Consider the following 23,389-nt stretch of genomic DNA (forward strand, 5'->3'; position numbering starts at 1 on the left):
ACTCTCATCACAGAGCTTTAGGATAAAACCTTCCTCTGGCAATCACTTTTCTTATGGCCATCTGGACATCTTTGTTCCTGAGGCTATACACCATTGGGTTCAACAATGGAGTCACAACTGTGTAGGTCACTGTCACAAGCCTATCTTTGTTAGATGAGAACTTGGTTGAGGGTCGAAGGTAGACAGAGGAGGCACAGCCATAGTGGACAATGACCACAGTGAGGTGGGATGCACAGGTGGAGAAGGCTTTCCGCTTGCCATCAGTGGATGGGATCTTCAGGATGGTACGGACAATGAAACCGTAAGATATGCATATGAAAGTCAGGGGGACCATGAGTGCTAGAACTCCACCAGCGAAGATGACCAGCTCATTGATGTAGGTTTCTGTACAGGCAAGCTGGATAACTGGTGAAATGTCACAGAAGTAGTGGTTGATTTTATTGGGACCACAAAAAGGGAGTTCAAAGACTAAGAATGAGCCTGTCAGTGAGAACAAAAAGCCAATCACAGCACAGATGGCTGCCAGCTGTCCACATACCTGCCAGCGCATTAGGATAGGGTACCGAAGTGGATGGCAGATAGCAGCATACCGGTCATAGCCCATGACCCCCAGCAACATGCAATTAGTGACAGCAAAACCAAGGAAGAAAAACATCTGAATGGCACAGTTAATGAATGAGATTGTTCTGAGCAGAGACAACAGATTTAGGAGCATCTTGGGCAGGATGACGAAGGTGTAGCATGTCTCAGAGATGGAGAGGATCCCCAGGAAGAAGTACATAGGTACATGGAGGCTGCGGTCCAGGCGTATGACTGTGATAATGGTGAGGTTCCCACTCAGAATAATCAGATACAGGCACAGAAACACAGCAAAGAGGATGAGCTGGATTTCTCCAAGGTTGGAGAACCCCAGCAACACAAACTCTGTGACCGAGGAGAAGTTAGCTTGGTTGACTCGGTCCCCAAGATTGACCTACAAAGAACAGGAATGAAGGAATAGACTGTTTATTTACCCTGAAAGATGAAGGTAGCATATCCCACTATGATGGAGGAACAACAAATAGAAGGGAAAAGGCAGATGCTGGCAGGAAATGTCCTGTCCATCGTGTCAGTTTATGGAGCTGTTTCAAAACTCAGAGTACACCTGTTTCCACGACATTTCTGCCTTTCTTACAATGCTTAGGTCAAAGTAAACTTTTCACACTGCTTATCTCAAATAGCAATTAGTAAATATCTGAAGAGTTCCCATGTGACAACCCAGCTCTGCCGTTTTTCATCTGTGTAGCCTCCTGTGCCTCCGTGTTCCCATCTGTAGCATAAAGACGCTAAGAGCACCTCTCTTCCCAGTTCCTTATGGAAGTTAGGGGACTTAGCACAGCAAATGCACACTGCAGACTGTTAGTAGATGTCAGCGTCTGCTACCAATGCTGTTTAATCTTCAGGAACTGGTGGCTAGCTCTTCTGATGTTTTCTTTTGGATGTGCTTGAAGTGTATTTCCACCTAAGAATTTCTTTTTGGCCCTATAATTTTATTTTTACAAAATCACAAAACCGACATCAGACCCGACTCTTATTTTTGCATATTTTCAGTGATGATAATAATAATGTGCTGATGTCAGTTTATCTTTTGATCCGATCCCACAACCTGTTTGACCCACTGAAGAAAGGGGAGTTGGAAGGAGCCTTAGTGCCCTGAAGTGGCTCTGGAAGGAGCTCAGGTTCTCAGGGTCAGGTTGGCCATTGGTTTTTACCACCTGCATACCACTCTGCCAGGAAGAGAAACCTGATTTAGATTTCTGCTATAATTGTAGTTTTAAACCTAAGACAGAAATCTGTCCAATGCATCAGACCTTTCCTGAGCATGAGCTGTTATATCTCTGCACCTTTTTCCTGGATTTCCAACAGAGCTCGCTGCTGTGTTAGACACAACTTATCTTGAGGGATCTAGCCCCTGCAATTTTTCCCCACTAAAGGATGGGCAGATCCTTCCCCCTCAACTCAATTAAAATTAAGTTTGAGTTTAATAAAGTAATAAATGAACATCCCAAGCAACCAAATAATTGCAGACAATAAAAACACCATGTAGATTGCACAATGAAATTCCTTAGCTAAGGTGGCTCAGTTCAAGAGACCAACTGACTACTGACCCCACACCTTTGACATACAGACTTTCATCCACGCCAGCTCTGAGTGCTTTCGCTGTAGGTTCCCTTGCTTTTAAGAGAAGGCTGGAAGCAGGATATTGGTTCTATTTTTCTAACTATGACTCTGGCTCTTCACAGTCCTCTCTGCCTCTCTTGATGGCTTGCAATAGCCGAGCACCAGGCTCTTCCCTGAGCAATGTATTCATTTACCTCCTCAGCTTCCATCCCTGAGGCTTATGCTGTGGATTTGTTGTCCACACAGTATTTGGTAGTGAAGTCTAAAGCCAGCAGAAGGTCTGCAAGAGGAAAACATCTCAGTTAGACAGTCTTTTTACCCTTTTGTCCCCTGTTACACTTTACTGGTACACCACTGTCACCAGGGAATAGTTTCATGTGACAGTCAACAGTGGAGGTTGAACGAACTAAATGTGGAAACTCACTCTTGACAAGGAGTCATACGTATTTACCCTTTCTTTTTCAATTATCTAGGGGACTCAATTACCCAGAGGAGCCAGGCTCTCAGGGATGGTGGAGAGAGGAGGGGTCCATGCCATGAGCTCTGGGAAATACAGTTTATGGAACTGGTTTGAAGCCTTCTCTGGGCCTCTACAGCTCAGTTGGTGATGTCCTATTTTATTTTATCTTCCCCAAACCCTATACAATCCTCCATGTTTTTAAGCTGCCGTGCACATGTGTGCCTTGCTCTCCTCACATGCTCTTTGTAACCATCACTAACGAGACTAACGTTTATGGGATTATAAGAACATTCCCAAAATTATCATTCGTGACTGGCACTTGTCTATCAGTGGACTTCACTTAGTTTTCCAGATAAAATAACCCAACAGGGCCTACTTCTCTTTGTGCCCTTAGCACATGGTTATTAGAATTCCATGACACCCAGAGATTCTAACCAGAGGAGACTAAAACATTAGTTTTACTACAACCCTTTCTATCCTGAAATGGATATATTCTATTCCTCTCCATGACTGACACTCCAATGCCCAAAACTGTGTATTCCTACTTCCTCTGCTGAGAATTCTGAGCAACATCCCCTAACGCATCATTGGAAACTTTTCTTTGGTCTCTTATTAGCTCTGGTGCCAACATGCTGGTTTATATTTATACTTCCCAAATCTCCAGGGAGCCATTGTTGGAGTATTATATTTGGCGCAGTTCCAGGGCTTTCAGTGAGGAGGATGCAGGAAACACCATGGACCTCAAATTTCCTTGGTCAAACTGGATAGAAAGGGAACAGGAGAAAAACTGGCGTTGGCAATTATTTGGCAATTAGTCCCAAGTTGCTTGGTAGCTCATTAGGAGCTGAAATCTGTTGCAGATTAAGGAAAGAAACATGAATGTCAGAACCCATAATGTAGGGTGACACGGGGCTCTTTCTTCCAAGGTCTTTCATGTGAGGAAGAAGCCCTTTCTTTGCTTGGACTCCTGCAGGACAAATCAAGTCTTGTTCTATCATGCAAAAGAAGAAACAGAGTTCCCTGTTAGTCTAGGTTCATCTGAACCCCACAAATTTTGCACAGAGGAGAGGGCGTGGGAGCCTGCTATGAGGGAAGGGGAAAAGTGTGAGGTCTTAGCCGGCAGAACTGAAACCTGGAAGAGCAGCAGCAAAGAGCAGATTTGAGGGCTGACGGGAAGGGTGGAGAGTTTGCATGCAGGTCACAGACCTGACTCTCTGCTTTTCGCTAGCTTCCTAGAGATGACAAATCTCCAATCAATGTCTGCCCCAAGAGAAGGGATTAGGACTAAAACCTGTGAGTAGCACCCTCCAGGGCATGGCCCTGGGGCCCCCCAGTGATCCTCATTCATCCCAGCAATTCTCAGAGAGCCTGACCCAAGATAGACGAAAAATGTGGCACTGGAGAAAAATCAATGAAGTGCTCATTCTGCATTTGTGTGCCTCGCTTCCCTATCCTGCACTGGAAAGGAGAGTAAAAGTCACACTCCTCTATTGCTGGATTCAGCCAACACAATTTCCAGAACTGCAAGTTCCCTGGAAATTGTTGTGCTTCCTCTTCAGCGAGAGAATACAAAAATCCCACCGTCTGTACCTTCCCTCATGAATCATGAGTGACTCACACGAGGATGTGAGAGAAGACTGAAGGCACTTGGCAGCAAGTTCTACCCCCACAGTGCTGTTTGCTGCAGGTCCTGGAGGGGCTCCAGGCAGAAATGTTCCTACTTGCAATCCCTAGCAGACGCCAGCAGAGCAGAAGAAACTCCCAGATGAGCTCATCCTGACTCTGGGTCTTTTTATTTGCCATTATATCACTTTCAGAGGTGACCAGCAGAGATCTGACAACAGCTACTGCTGCTTCCAGCAATTGTCATATGTGCACGTGAGTCCTTCCAAAAAGCCATGAATTCTGGGGTTTCTGGGACATCTGGTCTCCTCAGTGCATCTTCCTGAATTAACATTTCCACCCAGGGCGCTGCTGACCTGTCCTCAGCCTCGCTGCTGCCCAGCACCCATTCAAAGACCCCTAAGGTTTCTGAGCAAGAAGAAATCTGACAAACACTGCTCTTAGTCACATTTCTGGAATCACATTTTGACACAGTTACAGATTTAGGGCCTGCCTCTTATTTCCTTCTCAGGCACTGCTTTCTAGGAAGTTAAAAATAACCATTATCTTTTGTTAAACTCAGGCTTCCAGTAAACTTAGATGAAACCTAATTCCATCTCAAAGATTTCAATGTAGCTAATGCATGCAAGTGAAGAAATAGCCCTGGATGTCCTTAATTCCACATTCAGAGAAACGTATGTAAACAAAACTGAAATTGAGACCCTTCACCTTGGTAAAGTTTTGTTTGTAAATACTACGTGTGGCCCCCCAAATGGCAGGTCCACACAGCTGTGAGTGGCTGACTTGCCCAGGAAACATTGTAATCAGGCACCACTCCCACGTATGGACAATGCGAACAGATGAACCATAGGTTCTAGTTATATTTTCTAGCAACTGCTATAGAAAACGAATTCTAATTTCTATATTTACACATTTTTAGGATTCTATCAGATGAATGAAGGCTTTCAGGAATGTTCATTTCCATTGCTCCTCTCTCTGCCCCAGAGAGGGAGAGAGAGAGAAGAAAAAATAAACAATATTGCCTTGCATTAAAGTAAAAGAAAGATATATTAGGTGAAGAAAAAGAAGGTAGTATATATCAAAGGAACAATTTAAAATCTTTTAAAAATATTGAACCTCTGAGAAGAAAAATGAAAACAAAATTTTTTAATACATAACATATAAACAATTTTGACGTGAAAAAGAAAGTTCTATATTTGATATAATGAAAATGGCTGTTAGAGGATACTTAAACTTTAAGACTACTGTTTAGTATAAAAACTAACAAGATATAATGGTTATTTTTCTTTTCATATAAACTTGACTGGGCCATGTGGTGCCCAGGTATTTGGTTGTATATTATTCTGGGTGTGTCTGTGAGAGTTTTCTGGATGAGATTAATATTTGAATTAATAGACTGAGAAAAGTAGATTGCACTCCTCTATGTGGATCTGAATAGAACAAAAAGGCCGAGTAGGACAGGTTTGTCTTGGAGCTAGGGCATCTGTGTTCTCCTGCCCTAGCATCTGCACATGGACTTCAACTTACACCACTGGTTCTCAGGAGTTCAGTCTTGCACTGGAATTATACTACTGGTTCTCTTGGATTTCCAATCTGCCAGCTGAATATCTTGAGGCTTGTCAGCCTCTATACTTGCTTGAGCCAAATCCTTATAATTATCTATTATCTATCTATCTATCTATCTATCATCTCTCTATCTATCTATCATCATCATCTATCATCTGTTTTTCATGTGTCTATCTACCTGATGCATCTGTATAACCTACCTATATAAGATAAATAGATATTCTACTGGTTAAAGTTACATTGTAAAAGACGACTGTGTTATGTTAGCACCTTTGGTTTTCAAGTGAAAGAAGTATGGTGCAAATTAGCATAAGAAAGGGACTTTTAGCTTAAACGACTGGGAAGTCCAGGTCAAATCTGACCAGATACGGCTCAATTCAAGAACTTGTATTACATCATTATGCTGAGTCTTGACTCAGAGGAGGTTAACCTCTGAGAAGTGTCCTCATCCATGATTTACTTCTCTCTAACATGTCTCACAACTTTATGTACAGTTAGGATTCTTTTTTCCTCTACATATCTGTTTTCCACTCCATGGGGATCTTCCTCTCTGTTTTGTTAAATGTATAAACCCCATCTCTAGGATATTGCCCGATGCATAACAGATATTCAATAACTATTTGTTGAGTGAATGGGTGTTTATTGAATAAGTCTTTTCCTCTTTCTCTCTTTTACTCTACCTAGGTTCATTCTTTGTGCTAGATTTCTTTCTCCACAAGCTGGCTTTGTCTGAATAACAGGATAAAAATGTAGATGAAAGTCTTAAAACTTCATTCTTAGTGATACAATTCAAAAGGCTACAGCTGTCAGTCTACACAGCTATATATGGAATTTAATCAAAATTCCTCCTAGATAGAATAGAAGGTGGAACACTGAGCGGTTGACTTCACAAACCTTTTTACCCAACCCTATACTGAGGAATGGAGGGAGTAGGGTTTGTATCTCAACCGAAACATGAAATGATTCCTAGATAAATTATTTCTTATTGTACTGCAAAAAGTGATAAAATTCCTACTTATACTGGATTCAGTACATAAAAAGGAAGAGGAATCCATTGCCCCTTTCTCTGAACATACATCAGCACATCAAGAGGTTAGCTGCTGGCAAAGTGTGAGTCACAGACTATGATGTCATTGGACCATGAAGTCATGAGACCATGATGTCATTGGACCATATCATCAGAGCTCAATCTGTTTCTCTAGTTCTCCTCTCTTCTTTCTTTCAGTTTCACCCTCTACCTGCAGTTTCCTTCTTGGTACTGAAAATGGGAAGCAAAACTAAAGTCATCTTTTTTTTTTTTTTAATATTGTTTGTACAGAGAAACAAAATAGTAAGAATTAGAGTATTTTGGAAGAATTAGACTTAGTTTCTTCTCCTAAGTGTTGTATTGAGAGAAAGCAGTAAAATTTTGACAGCAGCAGCATTTCCTCGGTTAGAGATTTCAGCTATTGTCCTGTGTTCTTTAATCAATAATTCTAGTGACAGTTTCTTGATCCTTTCAAACTTTCCAATAATTTATAGTTACTTGAATTAAGTTTTCTTTGAAGAAAACTTACATAATTTCCTGTTTCTTGCATTAATTTTCAAGTGAATCAATGATTAAGTAGTGAATTATGGAAAATATTAAATAAAAATATTCTATTTAAATCATGGGGTTAAAACTTTTATAAAAGTAAAGGGAAGTAGAAATTCTGCTTCTGGTCTCACGGAGTGAGTGTCTACTGGATCAACCCTCCTGAAGATACCTACTACAAAATCTGGGAGAAAAACCCCACAAAGCACAACTCCATGAAGGTGCTTAAGATGGGATTATAGCAGGCAGATCCAGCATGTAGTCAACACCAGGAAGAAGGTAAGTACACAGGGATAAGCTTCTCTTTGACATAGCTTTTGGTTTTACATTTTTTTTTAATTTTTTATTTTTTATAAACATATATTTTTATCCCCAGGGGTACAGGTCTGTGAATTACCAGGTTTTAATGAAGGCCAGAGTCAGCATTGTTTGTAAAAAGATTAAAACTCAAAAAGGTAATCAGAATGCTGAGAGGTAAGGATAGAATCCTGGAAATGGGAAGGCCAGAGAGAGAGATTCATTCTACACATATGTTCTGTCCAAATGTCTGCTGATCCCCGAAGCACATCTGTGTGGGCAAGACTCAAAGCAGCCCAGAGTATGACAGACTTAAACAGACATTTGAACCACCACACAAGAGAACAAATTTTCAGTTTTAGTCCAACCAAGTTACTTGCCTACTAAAACTAAAAACACCAACAATTGTCAAATTATTATAACAGAGTCTTTACAACAAAATATTTACCAAGCCACACTTTAAATCCAAAATTATTTTATGTAAACCAAACCAGAAGAATATGGCCATTCTCAGGAAAGCAGGCAGTTAGTTTAGAACTAATGAGATGTAATTCAGTGTTGAAATTAGTAGGCCAAGATTTTAAAACAGCTATGACAACTGTGTCCAAAGATAAAAAGTAGAATGTGTTTGCAGTGAGTGAACATATAACAAGTCTCAGATGAGAAATAGAAGCTACAGAAAGAGAAAAAAAAAAAAAAAGAATGGGAAATACATTATCTGGAAAAACAAACAAACAAACCATAAAACTTCAATGGATGAGATAGGCAACAGAATGGAGGTAACAGAGGAAGGAAGCTGTGAACATGAAGACAGAGTGATAGAAATGATTCAGTGTGAATGAGACAGGAAAATGATGAAAACCAATGAACAGAACCTTAAGCACATGAGGAACCACACACTGATCAGTTGGACACATGTGTAATCAGAGCTCAAGACAGGAATGAACTAAAAAATAAGGCAGAAACATTATTGGAAAAAATAATGGCCAGAAACTTCATGAATGTTCTTCAAGACATGAATTTGCAAATTCAAGAATCCCAGCATATGTCAAGCAGGATAAATAAGAAGAAATCCATACCTTGATGCCTCAGAGCCAAACTGAAGAAGAAAAAATAAAAAGAACATCTTGTGAAAAATGTTAATTATATTTTGATAGGGATTGCATTGAATGTGTAGATTGCTCTAGGTAGCTTAGGCGTTTTAACAATATTTGTTCTTCCAATCCATGAGCATGGACTGTTTTTGCATTTCATTGTGTCCTCTTCAATTTCTTTCATGAGTGTTCTACAGTTTTCACAGTACAGATCCTTTACATCTTTGGTTAGGTTTATTCCTAGATATCTTGTGGTTTTTGGTGCAATTGAAAATGGAATTGATTCCTTAATTTCTCTTTCATCTGCCTCCTTGTTAGTGTATAGTATATAGAAATGCAACTGATTTCTTTGCATTGATTTTATATCCTACCATGTTGCTGAATTCCTGTATGAGATCTAGCAATTTGGGGAGTAGTTTTTTGGGTTTTCCACATAAAGTATGATGTTATCTGTAAAAACAGAGAGTTTGACTTCTTCTTTGCCTATTAGGATGCCTTTCATTTCTTTTTTTTTTTTTTTTTTTTTTTTTTTTTTAAATTTTTTTTTTTATTTTTTATTTTTTATAAACATATATTTTTTATATACATATATTTTTATCCCCAGGTCTGTGAATCACCAGGTTTACACACTTCACAGCACTCACCAAATCACATACCCTCCCCAATGTCCATAATCCCACCCCCTTCTCCCCAACCCCCTCCCCCCGGCAACCCTCAGTTTGTTTTGTGAGATTAAGAGTCACTTATGGTTTGTCTCCCTCCCAATCCCATCTTGTTTCATTTATTCTTCTACCCACTTAAGCCTCCATGTTGCATCACCACTTCCTCATATCAGGGAGATCATATGATAGTTGTCTTTCTCTGCTTGACTTATTTCGCTAAGCATGATACGCTCTAGTTCCATCCATGTTGTTGCAAATGGCAAGATTTCATTTTTATTTGTCAGAGACAGAAGGAGAGAGAGCGAGTGAGCACAGGCAGACAGAGAGGCAGGAGGAGGCAGAGGGAGAAGCAGGCTCCCTGCCGAGCAAGGAGCCCAATATGGGACTCGATCCCAGGATGCTGGAATCATGACCTGAGCCCAAGGCAGCTGCTCAACCAACTGAGCCACCCAGGCGTCCCTTTCATTTCTTTTTTGTTGTCTATTGCTGTCATGTTCTTCAAGACATGAATTTGGTAGGTGTTGGTAGGAATGCAAGCTGGTATAGCCACTCTGGAAATCAGTATGGTGGTTCCTCATGAAGTTAAAAAAAGGGCTATCCTATGAGAGCAATTGCACTATTAGGTATTTACCCCAAAGATACAAATGGAGAGATCCAAACAAGCAACTGCACCCCAATGTTTACCACAGCAATATCCACAATAGTCAAATTGTAGAGGTCCATTGACAGATGAATGGATAAATATATATATGGATATATGTGTACATATAAAATATTTATTTATACTATATATAATGGAATATTACTCAGCCATCAAAAAAAGGTGTAGCTGGAACTGAAACCTGAATGAAATAAGTTAATCAAAGAAAGACAATTAACATATGGTTTCACTCATATGTGGAATATAATAGCACAGAGGATCATAGGGGAAGGAAGATAAAACTAGATGGAAAGAAATCAGAGAGGAAGACAAACCATTAGAGGCTCTTAACCATAGGAAAGAAACTAAGGTTGCTGGAGGGGAGTTGGGTGGGGGATGGGGTAACTGGGTGACTGGCATTCAAGAGAGAACTTGATGTGATGAGCAATGGGTGTTATGTTCGATTGATGAACTACTGAACTCTACATCTGAAACTAATAATGCACTATATATTGGCTTATTGAATTAAAGATCTTGAAAGCAGACCAAAAAAGAAAAAAAAAAGAAAGAAAGAAAGGAAAAAGGAAAAAGAAAAAAAAAAATCAGTACCAGAAAGCAGTGAACAGAAACCTAAAAATGAGAAAAGAAAATAAATTAATAAAACTACTGAATTGGGATTCTATTTCTACTGAAAATACTCCTTATGATTTAAGGTAAAAAAAAAAAAAAAGATATGTTTTGTAACAGGAAACTAAGAACGTTTGTCTTAATTGACTTGAACTACCTTAAATACTGGAGGAAGGTTTTCAAGCTAAAGAAAAATTATAACAGATGGGATGTCAAGTAGTTCGGTGTCAGAAAGTACATGTTTTCATTTTCCTTCATAATGAGGGCTTTCTGAGTAAATAAACATGTAACCTAGCTTGAAGGACAGGCTTGAAACATAAAATATGTTAAATAATTAGTGGCAGATTGACTTTCTCAGAAGTATGTGCTTCCATTCAAAGGGGAGGAAACATAGGACCTTGGAACTGGGTGTTTATCTTGAAAGAACTGCAAATAACAAGAGAGCGCATTTCCCCCTCTCTCTCTCAGGAGTGGAGGGTAACTATTTCTCTCCTATATAAGCTCCCAGATTACTAATTTCAAGGTTGTTCATATGCAGTACAGATCTCCATGCGTATATGGTGACATTTGTCTCTCATCAAATAACCCAGAAGAATTAGGTCATTAGGAACCTAATCAATCATGCTGTAAGTAATAAAAAATGACTCATCCTCCAAAAACCTCATGTTTACTTTCATGATCATATGAACAAATACAGATATTAAAAAAGCTATCATCAAGATGAAAGGAGCATTAAAATTATAAATATTGAGTAAACATAAAAAATATTTTTCTTCTTAATTTTTTTAGAATACTTACTTTTTTCCCCCACTTTTAAAATTATGTTATGCTAGTCACCATACAGTACTTCATTAGTTTCTGATGTAGTGTTCAATGATTCATTGTTTGCATAGAACACCCCGTGCTCATCGCAACACGTGTCCGTCCTCCTTAATACCCATCTCCTGGCTAAGCCACCCACCCCCATTCCCCATCCCCCTGAAACCAGAGAACATATTCTCTTATGGTTCATCTCCCTCTCTGATTTCCCCCCCCTTCATTTTTCCCTTTCTTTTCCTAATGTCCTCCATGTTATTCCTTATGTTCCACAAATAAGTGAAATATATGATAATTGTCTTTCTCTGCTTGACTTATTTCACTTAGCATAATTCCCTCCAATCCCGTCCATATCAATGCAAATGGTGGAGATTCATCCTTTCTGATGGCTGAGCAATATTCCAGTGTATATATGGACCACAGCTTCTTTATTCATTCATCTGTTGAAGGGCATCTCAGCTTCTTCCACAATTTGGCTATTGTGGACATTGCTGCTATGAACTCTGGGGTGCATGTGACCCTTCTTTTCACTACATCCATATCTTTGGTATAAATACCCAGTAGTGCCTTTTCTGGGTCATAAGACAGCCACTTTGGAAAACAGTATGGAGGTTCCTCAAAAAGTTAAAAATAGAATACATTGAATAAAGCAAAAAAATATATATATACTACATTTTCCTATGGGGTTTTAATGAATGAATGAATGAATGAATGAATGAATTTGAGAGAAAGAGAATCTCAAGCAGACTCCATGCCCAGCACAGAGCCTAACATGGCTTGATCTCATGGCCCTGAGATCATGACCTGAGTCAAAACCAGGAGTTGCCTGTTAACCAACTGAGCCACCCAGGTGCCCCTTTTTTCAATTTCTTTCTTTTTTATTGATAGGGGTGGGGCAGAGGACCTATGGATTTTTAATGCACAAAGATGTAATGTACTTTAGCATAAATGATAGTGGGATAAATGGATCTATGCAATTCCAAGCCTTCTACTTTTTAAGTATAGTCATAACATTAACCCTAAGTAGATTGTAAAAACTATACATGGAATTTTATTTCAGTTCCAAACCTTCTTATAATTGTTTTTCTTGTGATACTGAAATACTTCTCCCTTGCCAGCTGATATGACAGAAAGCTTTGCCAATAGAAGATTCTGAAGGGACAACAGAGCTAGAAAGGGACCCCTGTTCCTGGTTCATCTATACTCTCCTCCACCTGCGGGCCTCAGTGCAAGGAACAACCAGTGGCTACACTGTCCCCATTGGCAATTCTCCTCCAAATTTCCATACTGATGCACTTCCCATTGCTGGCATCTCCAGTGCCTCAGAGGGTTGCTTCCCAGCAAGTTCTGAGGTGTATCTGCTCCTACAGATGGCTTCCCTGAGAAACCTACAGGAAGGAATCCAGAGAGAATTGCACTGATTCCAAAGCTACCTCTGAAAAGACAGTTTGGAATTAGTATAAATGTGGACAAATAGATCAAAGTAGGGTGTCCAGAAATAGATCCACATGAGCATAGCAATTAATTTTCTACAAGCCTGCCCAGGAATATAGTTCAATGATTTTTCCAACAATGATGCACTTGGGTGGAGAAAAAGATCTTGCGGTCTTCTTTCACCATACAAAAATTTAACTGGAAATGAATCATTACCCTGTCTGGAAGAGCTAATATTATAAAATTTCTAAAAAATCACATTGGGGGGGTGCCTGGGTGGCTCAATGGGTTAAAGCCTCTGCCTTTGGCTCAGGTCATGATCCTAGGGTCCTGGGATCTAACTCTCTGCCTGGCATCTGGCTCTCTGCTCAGCAGGAAGCCTGCTTCCTCCTCTCTCTCAACCTGCCTCTCTGCCTACTTGAGATCTCTATCTGTCAAATAAATAAATAAAATCTTTAAAAATAAATCACATTAGATAAACTCTTAGTGAGGTCGGGTTTTGCAAACATTTCTTAAATATGACTCAAAATGTATGAGCTATAAAATTCAAAATCAATAAATTAAGCTTTATTGAAATGAGAGAAAACTCTGTTCTTCAAAGACACTGACAGAAAATTAAAAGTAAATCACACCATGGTGGAGATATTTTGATAATATACATGTGACCAAAAATATATATATATATATATGTAATAAATACAAAGACCTACAATCCAATAGAAGGACAAATAATCCAATCCAAAAAATTTGAAAGACCATTGCTTTCCAATTGGGAAATAAATGAAAGATGTTGGAAATATTCAACTAAAGAAAATACAGAAATAGACAACGGACACACCAAAAAATATTCAGAAAGAAATTCTAGTTCAGCCACAGTTGGATCCCCTCACACATCTTCGTGATGGATGAATTTAAGACTGATAGGTTGTGTTGAAGATGACAAGAACTGATAAATAAATTGCAAACATTGCTGTGAAGAGTGTCAGATGTCAAACTGCTTAGCCTAATTGTTGGACAATCTCTTAGAAAGTTAACGTATATTTACTACATGACTCCACAATTACACACCTAGGTATTTGCTTAATAAAGAATGGGAAACCCCATGCATTATGGAAATGTGTGCTCACAAGTGTTTGTGCAGCTCTGTACCTAAGAGCTGAAAACCGAGAAAGAGCTACACGCCCATCAGTGGGTGCATGCCTAGACACACTGCAGTGTATTTACACAATGCAACAAAAAGAATGAACTCCAAAGTCACACACATCATGAATAAATTTCAAAAATATGCTTAATGGAAGAGGCCAAAAAGCACAAAGTACATACTAGGTGATTCTATTCATATGGAATTAGAGTATTGTCAAACGCAGTGGTGATCTAGGGCACTGATTGGGAGGGGGCATGTGGAACAATTTCAGTGTGATGGAAATGTTTTATATCATTGTGGTAAGTACATGGGTACACATATTTGTCAAAACACAGTGGGTCACACACTTAAACTGGGGGTCTACTATTATATATAAATTGTGTCTTGATATCTTCGGTTCAGGGATGAAACTTAAATGAACCCAACACTACATATTAAAGCTAAAGCTGGAAAGCAGCTAGAAACAAATGTGTGAGGTTTCTTTCACCTTGGCTTAGGAAAATGTTTCTTAGACAAGACCTGAGAAGCACTAAACATAAAACCATGCATTTATAAGTAAACTTAATCAAAATTGAAAAGCTCACTCTCATTAAAAACACCATTGAGAAAACAGAAATGCAAGCTACAGACTTGGAGGGAATATTCACAATACACGTATCTTACAAACGACTTTAATCCAGTATTTATAAACATGTCCTAGAATTCAACAATTAAAAAGCAGTCTTATTAAAATGGGCAAAAGACTAGAACAATTTTCTAAAAAGACATATGAATGAGCAATAAGAAAACGAAAAAAGCATTCAACACAATTGATATCAGGATAATACAAAGTAAAACTAAATGAGATGCTACTTACCCCACTAGAATGACTAATATATTTAGGAAACAAAAACGAAAACAAAAACGAAACAAAACACCTGGCAGTACTGAAAGTTGAAGAGAATATGAGGCAACCAGTGGAAGTATCATGTGGCACAACTGCTTTGAAAAACACTGGGCAGCATCTTACAAAATTAAAAATATATATATATATATATATATATATATATATATATATATATATTTAAATATATACACCAGACATAAGAGAGAGGTATAACAGCAATTGTCCACAAAAGACCTTTACAAAATATGTTCAAGGCAGGTTTATTCATAATAGCCAATTAGAATCAACAACCCAAATGTCTATCAACAAATAAATGGGTAAGTATATTTTTACATATTCATACAAGGGAAGTCGATGCAGCAATGAAAGAATAGAGTGCCATGATTTTATTTTCAACAATAAAAAAGAAGGAAATCCTGTGATTTGCAGCAACGTGGATAGAACTTGAGGTCATTATGCTCAACAAAACAAGTCAGACAGGGAAAGATAGGTATGTATGACCTCACTTATATATGGAATCTCAGAGAGCCGAAATCAGCCTCAGAGAGTAGAATGGTGGTTGCCAAGGGGGAGGGCAGGGGGGTTGGGAGATGTTGGTCAAAGGGCACATAGTTGTAGTGGTAAGATGAGTAAGTTCTGGGGTCTAAGGTAAAGCATGACGACCTTAGTTAACAACACTGTTGTGTTATACTTGAAAGTGGCCAAGAGAGTAGATCTTAAATGTTCTCACCACATACACACAAAAGGTAATTTGTGAGGAGTTGAAGTTGTTAGCTGATCTGACTGTGATGATTACTTCACAATATACACGTGTGTATCATTGTTACGTCGCACACTGTTATCTCACACAATGCTATATGCCATTATATGTTAATAAATCCAGAAAAGAGAGAAATCAAAACTGTGTTGTCTCAAGGCAGGAAGCAGCTGGAAAGTGGCACAGAGTAAGATTTAGGGTGATAGAACTGTTTTATTTTGTGATTGCTGTGATGGGTAAGTAGGTGAATGTATTTGCAAAAACTCACTAATAACTTAAAATACTTGACTTTCATTTATGCAAATCATTTCTCAATTTAAAAATAAGTTAAGGGAAAAAGTGAATGCAAAAGGGAAGTTAAAATCTCCATGACCACGTTTTTAAGAATTGAATCAACAAAATATACTCAAGAAACTCAAAATACGGTATTAAAAACTGGGAAGGAGCACGCAGTAGAAAAGACATGAGAACAAGAAGAAAAAATAACTCTCAGTGGCAAGAACCTAAAAACCAATTCGCCAACCTGAGAACATCAAAACCAGGAAGCTTATGGTCTCTGGGAATGGCTGGATAATTTCTGGTGACCACTCAAGAGGAGCTCCAACTACAAGGCTAGCAGTGTAGTGGTGTGGCCCAGTCTCCCCTCTAGGTGTGCGGATAAACCAGTCTCACCCAGATGAACTCAGAAATGATCACACTCAGATCACCCACAAAGTTATGACAAGGGAAAACCCAGAAGAACAACACCCCTGTTGGAATTAATGGTGTGTCTGTGTAGTGACAGTGATAAGCATATGTTCCTCCACATAAAGGTTTAATGCCCCGTGGGGACCGTACTATGGGTGGGGAGGCTCCATGGCTATGTAAGCACCTTACCATAAGTAACTCTCTTTCCCACAGCTACCCACACCCAAACATTGACTGATGTAAGTTCATAAAGTTCTGGCCATCTTGGCCCAAGGCAGGGCCCCTCTGAATGGTCATTGTACTATGGAGCTCACCCCCAGGGCAGCTGATGCTGCCCCTGGGAGTCCCTTCAGCATGACCATCTTCTCTGCCCAGGGCAACTGTGAATCCCATGCATTTACTAATAAACATCCTACATGCCACATCCTTTCAGAGTGGGCTTCCTGGAGAGCTCACCTGGAAAGACCCTGGTAGATTCATCCGTAAAACAGATGGAAACTCCTACCCAATATTTCAGAATAAGCTGAATAGAATTAAAGAAGTCATAGAATGTGCAAAACACTAGCAAAGATCAGAATTTAAAAGTTGTGAGTGATTAGAGGAAGGGACGTCTTAGAAACCAAAAGGATAGATCAGAAAGCAGCTCGAAATGAACCAAAAACCACTTCATAAATGAAGTCTAAACTTGGGAGAGCATATGCCTAAATAAACATGGTGGACAAGGCCATCAATGGATAAAGCAGATATGAAAGAGGAAGAACTAGAAAAAGGATGAAGATGATTCTGGAGAATGCATCCTCTAGATTTCTGTCCTTATAAAGCCTGAAGCGAGCCAAGCAGTGATGCATGCCATGAGAAGACACAAGGGTTGTTTCTGTTGGAGAAAGAAGAGAGAGTGATGAGATGTTAATGACATTCCAGGCGTGAGCTATTTAGGTTGACTCCCTGAAAGTTCGTTGCTGTGCAGATCATGATTTTTACATTTTTCTATCAGTGACTTCTGCTTCCATAAAAAGTGAACATGACACACTGGTTTTTCATGAATGAAATATGTTTTATATGGAGGTATTAGCAATAATATTTTCTGTTCTCTCCATTTTTATATTTCCTCTGAAAATATTTTGTTCTTACATCTTGACCTCCATGTTTCACGTTCAAGCCTTCTTTAAATGCCTGGCAAGCCTTGGATGTTCAAATATATTCCGAACTCTGGGACTGAAAAGCTTGCTAGAAGCTCTCTCCATGGATGTTCCTAGGACTGGTGGGCTCTCTGTAGGAGGAAAGTCAGGCAGAGCAAAGTTGTTCATTTTGTTGAGGTGACTCCTAATTTCCAGTCACCTCTGGCAGAAAGAGATGGTCCTGTTTCCCTTCTGGAGCCCAAGGTCCAGAAGGTCCAGAAGGGAGAGGCCAGTGTGCTGTGGGCACACTCACACGCACACTCACCCCTGCTGCAAGTACAGCTCCTGCTGACCCACCTGCTCTGGAAAGGAAACCCCCAGGCTCACCCCACATGGAACAAATGGAAAACAACCCTATCACACGACAGTCTGTGGGCTGGTCTCTGATGTCTGTCTTACCAGTTTGTGATGAGATGCAAAGCAGTGAGGGAATGTTATAGAACGTAACATTACTGAGACATCCCATCAGCGCACACACACCTTTTGCACAGAGAACAGGATGTCAGATATTTCTTCCTTCTGTTTCTCTAATACTTTCTTTATTTATATTTTAATATATATTTATATTTTAATTTAAATTTTAGGCAGTGAACATACAGTGCAATATTGGTTTCTGAAGTAGAACCCAGCGACTCATCATTTGGGCACAACCCCTAGTGATCATCACAGCAGGTGCCGTCCTTCATGCCTCTCCCCCATCTAGCCCACCCTGTCTCCCCTCCCCTCTGCCAACCCTCAGGTTGTTCTCCATCCTTGGCAGTCTCCAACGGCTTGTTTCCCCTCTCCTCTTTCTCTTTTCCCCCTTCTCACGTCCGCCTGTTTTCTTTCTTAACTTCCACATATGAGTGAGATCATATGGTATTTGTCTTTCTCTGACTGACTATTTCACTTAGCATTTTTATTGTCTTTTACCAAAGTATTGGCTTGTGGGGAAATGGGCAAAGAATAGAAAAGAAAAGGAAAGAAATCGGTCCTTCCTGCAGGTGATCAGAGCAGTACCGATTGAGAAGCTGGGCTCCTCCCTGAGACACTAACCAATCTTGCTCATTTCCACCACACTGGGCAGGCTCGAGTGTGAGGAGGATGTGCAGACGCAGTTCTCTCCTGGGACCCAGTTTGTTTCCGGTGGGTTTCCCACCTTGTGCAGGTTTCCCACTTTTCAGCTTTGTCCCTTCTGCTTAGAATCATTTTTCTTTTCCCTTTATAATTTTTTCTATCCTTCCTGTGTCTTATCCTCTCCTAGTTGCTTCTTGATGAGAGCTTTTGTGTTTACTATGTTAGTGGGTTTCAGAATAAAATGCATCTGTGGAATCCCCAAAAAGTTTACTTAACTTTAAAAGATAGATTTCATAACAAAATTCACAAGTCGTTATTCCTAGAAATATAATTGTGAAGTACTTGAAATGAGTACAATGAAACAATCAAATGTACACACAAAACAGATCATGATATCTCATAGTAAGATGGCTTAATTACAAAATCCAGAAGATATCCATACTATGATATTATTTTAATCTAAATAAAAATATTTCATAGGGAAAAATTTGGGAAAACATTAAAATGCATGAATTCTAAAAACAGAACTTGTACCAGTCACATTCTGTCACTAACACACACACACACACACACACACAATAAATAAATAAACAGAAGTTATTTAAATAAATAAATAAATATTTTATTTATTTATTTATTTAATAAATAAATATTTATTTATTTAGTTATAAATAATAATTATAAATTATAAATATAAATTTAATAATAAATTTATTTATTTAATTAATAAATAAATATTAATTTAAATAAATAAATAAATAAATATTATAATAAATTAAATATTAGCAAGGAAATATCTATCATAAATAAATATCTGTTCCTAAAAATATTTGGGCAATAAGTGACAATTGCAAACATGTTAGGAACGAAATAAAAAAGGACAGAATGAATTAATGGAAATGGCCCATGCTGTGCTTACAAAGATATTTAGTGCTTTAAGTGTCTTAATTATTTAATGACTAAGAGTGAAAATAATATAAAAAGCCTCAATCCAAAACCTGAAAAATGGGAGATAAAAATAGAAAGAGAGGTAATCACTTTAAAATTTGAGAGCATTATTGATGATTATACAGTTGAATTTGAAAATCTAAATAAATTTAACAAGCGAGTGCAGTTACATTTCACCTGGAAATGGAGTCACGTGTGAAACATGAACTTCAGTTTGAGTCATGAGGCTTCAAAGAGAATATTGATATGCTGTGCTATGTTCAGATGACCGTACACCAGAAGACAGAGTGTCTGAAATTCAGGTCCTGTAGGTAATGGGTAAAGTCCTAATTGTCATAATCACCTCAAAGATATGTGAGTCAAGATTGGAGTCAGTATATGACATGAAAGACAGAAAACGTGAAAATTGTAGAAAGGCAAGTGTCCACTGCAACAAGGGGAAAACCACAAGTACCAGGTCAGCACAGGACAGGTTCCCTGGGAGGTACTGTGGAACGACCTTCTGTACAGGGGACATGTGGGACAAGATGGCAATCAGAGTCATTGGGTAGCTCCCTCTCCTTAACGAATTTAATGTGGAATGCCATGGAGACCTCTCCTGCTTATTTTTTCCACTCATTTATGTAGCGTATCTTCTAGGTTGTGTAGCAAGTGGTTCAGAGGGGTAGTCAGAAAAAGCACCTAGAAATACCATTTTCAGAGAAATGGAAGAAGAAAAGATCCTTGCCAAGATGCCCCAAACCTTTGTTAATATGAGCTTCCACTCTGTGCCGCTGTACATTTTACACGTGCTTTCTTTCATCTTATTCATTAGATACAAATAAAATCCCTGGGTATTAGAAAAGGAAAATTATACTACCTTTATTTTCCATATTTTGAAATTTAGATTCAGAGAACAGTTGTGGCTTTCTTAACATCATGGCTTAATCAGTGTTGGGCTGAAACCTTCTAATTCCTAGTGCAGTAAATGATTTCCCCATCATGTCATGCCCCAACGTCTAAGCCAGCTTCAGACTCAAGCACCTCCTTTTAAGCTGGACATAACCTTAAACAAAGAGAACCATCAGAGCTTTGGGACAAACAAGCCAAAGAAAGAGCAAGAGATAAAGGTTTTTAAGAGACTTTTGAGAACTATAAGTCATGAGGAGGAGGGCTAACCTCTAGGGTCCGATGCTGTGCTATCTCCTTGGATCTTTACAAGAACCTTGAGAGGAACGTATTACAATGCCTGCTTTAAGAAGAGAAGGTTTAGACCTTGAAACATCAAACAAATTGTCTGAGGCCACATACTTACATGGACAGATATTACCAGAAACTGTTATGGACTAAACATGTAGGGACACACTTGGCCAAAATGTATGTGCACCAATGAAAACATTCTATCAAGTCTTAAGAGAAACCCCAGTCTTCCCAATCATTTTCCGAATAGCCAGCTGTACATCTTTGTTCCTAAGGCTGTATACCATAGGGTTCAACAGTGGGGTAATGATAGTATAGGTCACTGTCACCAGCCTGTCTTTGCCTGATGAATATTTGGCTGAGGGCCGAAGATAGACAGAGGAAGCACATCCGTAGTGGACAATGACCACAATAAGATGGGAGGCACAGGTGGAGAAGGCTTTCCGTTTGCCCTCAGCAGATGGGATCTTCAGGATGGTATGGACAATGAAGCCATAAGAAATACAGATGAAGATCAAGGGTACAAGAAGCACCAAGACTCCGCAGATGAAGATGACCAGCTCATGGATGTAGGTTTCAGCACAGGCAAGACGGATAACTGGTGAGATGTCACAAAAGTAGTGGTTGACTTTGTTGGGGCCACAGAAAGGGAGGCTGAAGACCAAAGTTGTTACCACCAGAGATATTAGGAAGCCACTAACAATACAGCTTGCTGCCAGCTGTCCACACACCCTCCAGTTCATGAGAACAGGGTAGCGCAAAGGCTGGCAGATGGCAGTGTAGCGGTCATAACCCATAACTCCCAGAAGCAGGCAATTGGTGATAGCAAAGCCGAGGAAAAAGAACATCTGTGTGGCACAGCCCATGAAGGAGAGTGTCCTGAGGACAGAGAGCAGGTTGATAAGCATCTTGGGCAGGATAACAATTGTGTAGAAGACTTCAGAGGTTGAAAGGACACAGAGAAAAAAGTACATGGGTGTGTGAAGGCTGCGGTCCAGGTGGATGACAGAGATGATGGTGAAGTTTCCACTCAGGATGATCAAATAGAGGCAGAGAAAAAGCACAAAGAGAACAGGCTGCAATTCACCAAAGCTAGAGAAACCCAGCAATAGGAACTCAGTGACCTGGGAAGAATTGGCCATGGAGAAGATGCTGCGGCACAAAGCCATTGTGATCAGGTCCAGGGACCCCTGGGATGGAGGAATCAGAGAGACTTATCCTTCATAAGATAGCCAGCACCAGTCTGGTATGATTGGGAAATAAAGAGAAAAAAAGCATTATAGATTAACCAAAAGTTATCCTAAATCAGTATGTATCCACAGTGCTGTTTCTCTGCAAGTGATTTTATCAGTGAGTCTGGGGTTAGTGTTCACGTTGAAGGCACAGTATTTGTTGACATAAAACCAGTCCTTTAATCCCGCCCCCCACTCCACTCTTGCAGACTTATGTTCTCTCTACTTAATTATTTGGTAATCTAAGATTCAAAAGAAACCTTATGTTAATTATGATTTTCCACGTTCATGGTTTTATCCATATTGCTGATACATATATTCCATAAGCTATAACGCCAGTGTCTGAGGATCTGCCTCTTACCTGCTTTCAGTACATTCATCATCTAGGGAAACATCCTTGATCTGTCTTTGTGCCACTGGCTTCTGAATAGTACAACTCCTTTTCTTTACTGACCGTTGGCCCCATTTCCATGCAGTCATTCATGAAAGGTTAATTTGGCTTAGAACTACTCCCTCTGTCTTAGAACTAGTTTGATGATTCCTCTGCCCTCCCTTATAGGACAGTAAGCCTGACTTCTCTTGTGGAAAACCCATGGCTGGAAGAATTTAGTTTTGATTCCACATTAGCTGGTTGCCCATTGGGTTTCATGTCTTATCCCTGATACACTCGACTTGGAGACTCAACAGACCGTCTTTCCCAGGATCTGTCTCTGAATTGCTGAGTAGGCAAGCTCACATACTTTCCCTAATGTTTCTGGTAAGTTATTGTTTCTAGTGATAGATTATATGTATTTTAATCAAGATCATTCTTGTTCTCTTCCAACCCTTCTCCAGATCTATTCCTTCACAAGGATTCTGTGTCTCAGTCAACAGATCCAAAATCCTCCCCATCACATAAATTCCTGAGACATCTTTAAACACATGATTTTTCTCATCCTCAATCTATTTTTGATCTGCAATACTTTTAGGATCATTTCTTCTTTTCTGTATGAAGTTAGTTCTTGTCTGGACTATTCCAAGGGCATGACCAACAGACTGGCTGGATTGTATTTTGTTCTACTCTAAGGCATTCTCCTTTGTGCCCTCAGAGTTGTCTTCTTACAGGACAAATCTTAACCCTGTTAACAAACCCAAATGACCCTTAATTATCTGCAAACTTAAAGCAATCATACTCTGTGTCTCATATTTTCCCAAATATAACTTTGCACACATAACTGCCACTACATATTCTTCCACACATGCTTGAGTGTTGGGAAACTTTGAAGAACCATGTCATTTTTTGTCCTACCTTCTAATCTGAAAATCATCTAAGCTTTGTTTGCAGTTGCTGTTTTTTTCTTCTTTTAATGCGTCTTTCTTTAAATTTAATT

General features: G+C 39.3%; 2 protein-coding genes across 2 annotated transcripts; both read right to left on the bottom strand.

The window, feature by feature from the left end:
* Positions 1 to 7: 7 nt before the first annotated feature.
* On the bottom strand, positions 8 to 20,152 carry LOC131814482 (olfactory receptor 10R2-like). Its single transcript, XM_059145410.1, has 2 exons — positions 20,063 to 20,152; positions 8 to 973 (listed from the first exon to the last, which is right to left on the bottom strand). The coding sequence occupies exons 1-2, from the start codon at positions 20,150 to 20,152 to the stop codon at positions 8 to 10; spliced, it is 1,056 nt and encodes a 351-aa protein (XP_059001393.1).
* An 838-nt stretch (positions 20,153 to 20,990) lies between these two features.
* On the bottom strand, positions 20,991 to 21,929 carry LOC131815154 (olfactory receptor 10R2-like). The gene has a single exon (XM_059146823.1). The coding sequence runs from the start codon at positions 21,927 to 21,929 to the stop codon at positions 20,991 to 20,993; it is 939 nt and encodes a 312-aa protein (XP_059002806.1).
* Positions 21,930 to 23,389: the final 1,460 nt, after the last annotated feature.

The sequence above is a fragment of the Mustela lutreola genome, chromosome 14, assembly GCF_030435805.1.
Source record: "Mustela lutreola isolate mMusLut2 chromosome 14, mMusLut2.pri, whole genome shotgun sequence".
Taxonomy (NCBI): Eukaryota; Metazoa; Chordata; class Mammalia; order Carnivora; family Mustelidae; genus Mustela; species Mustela lutreola.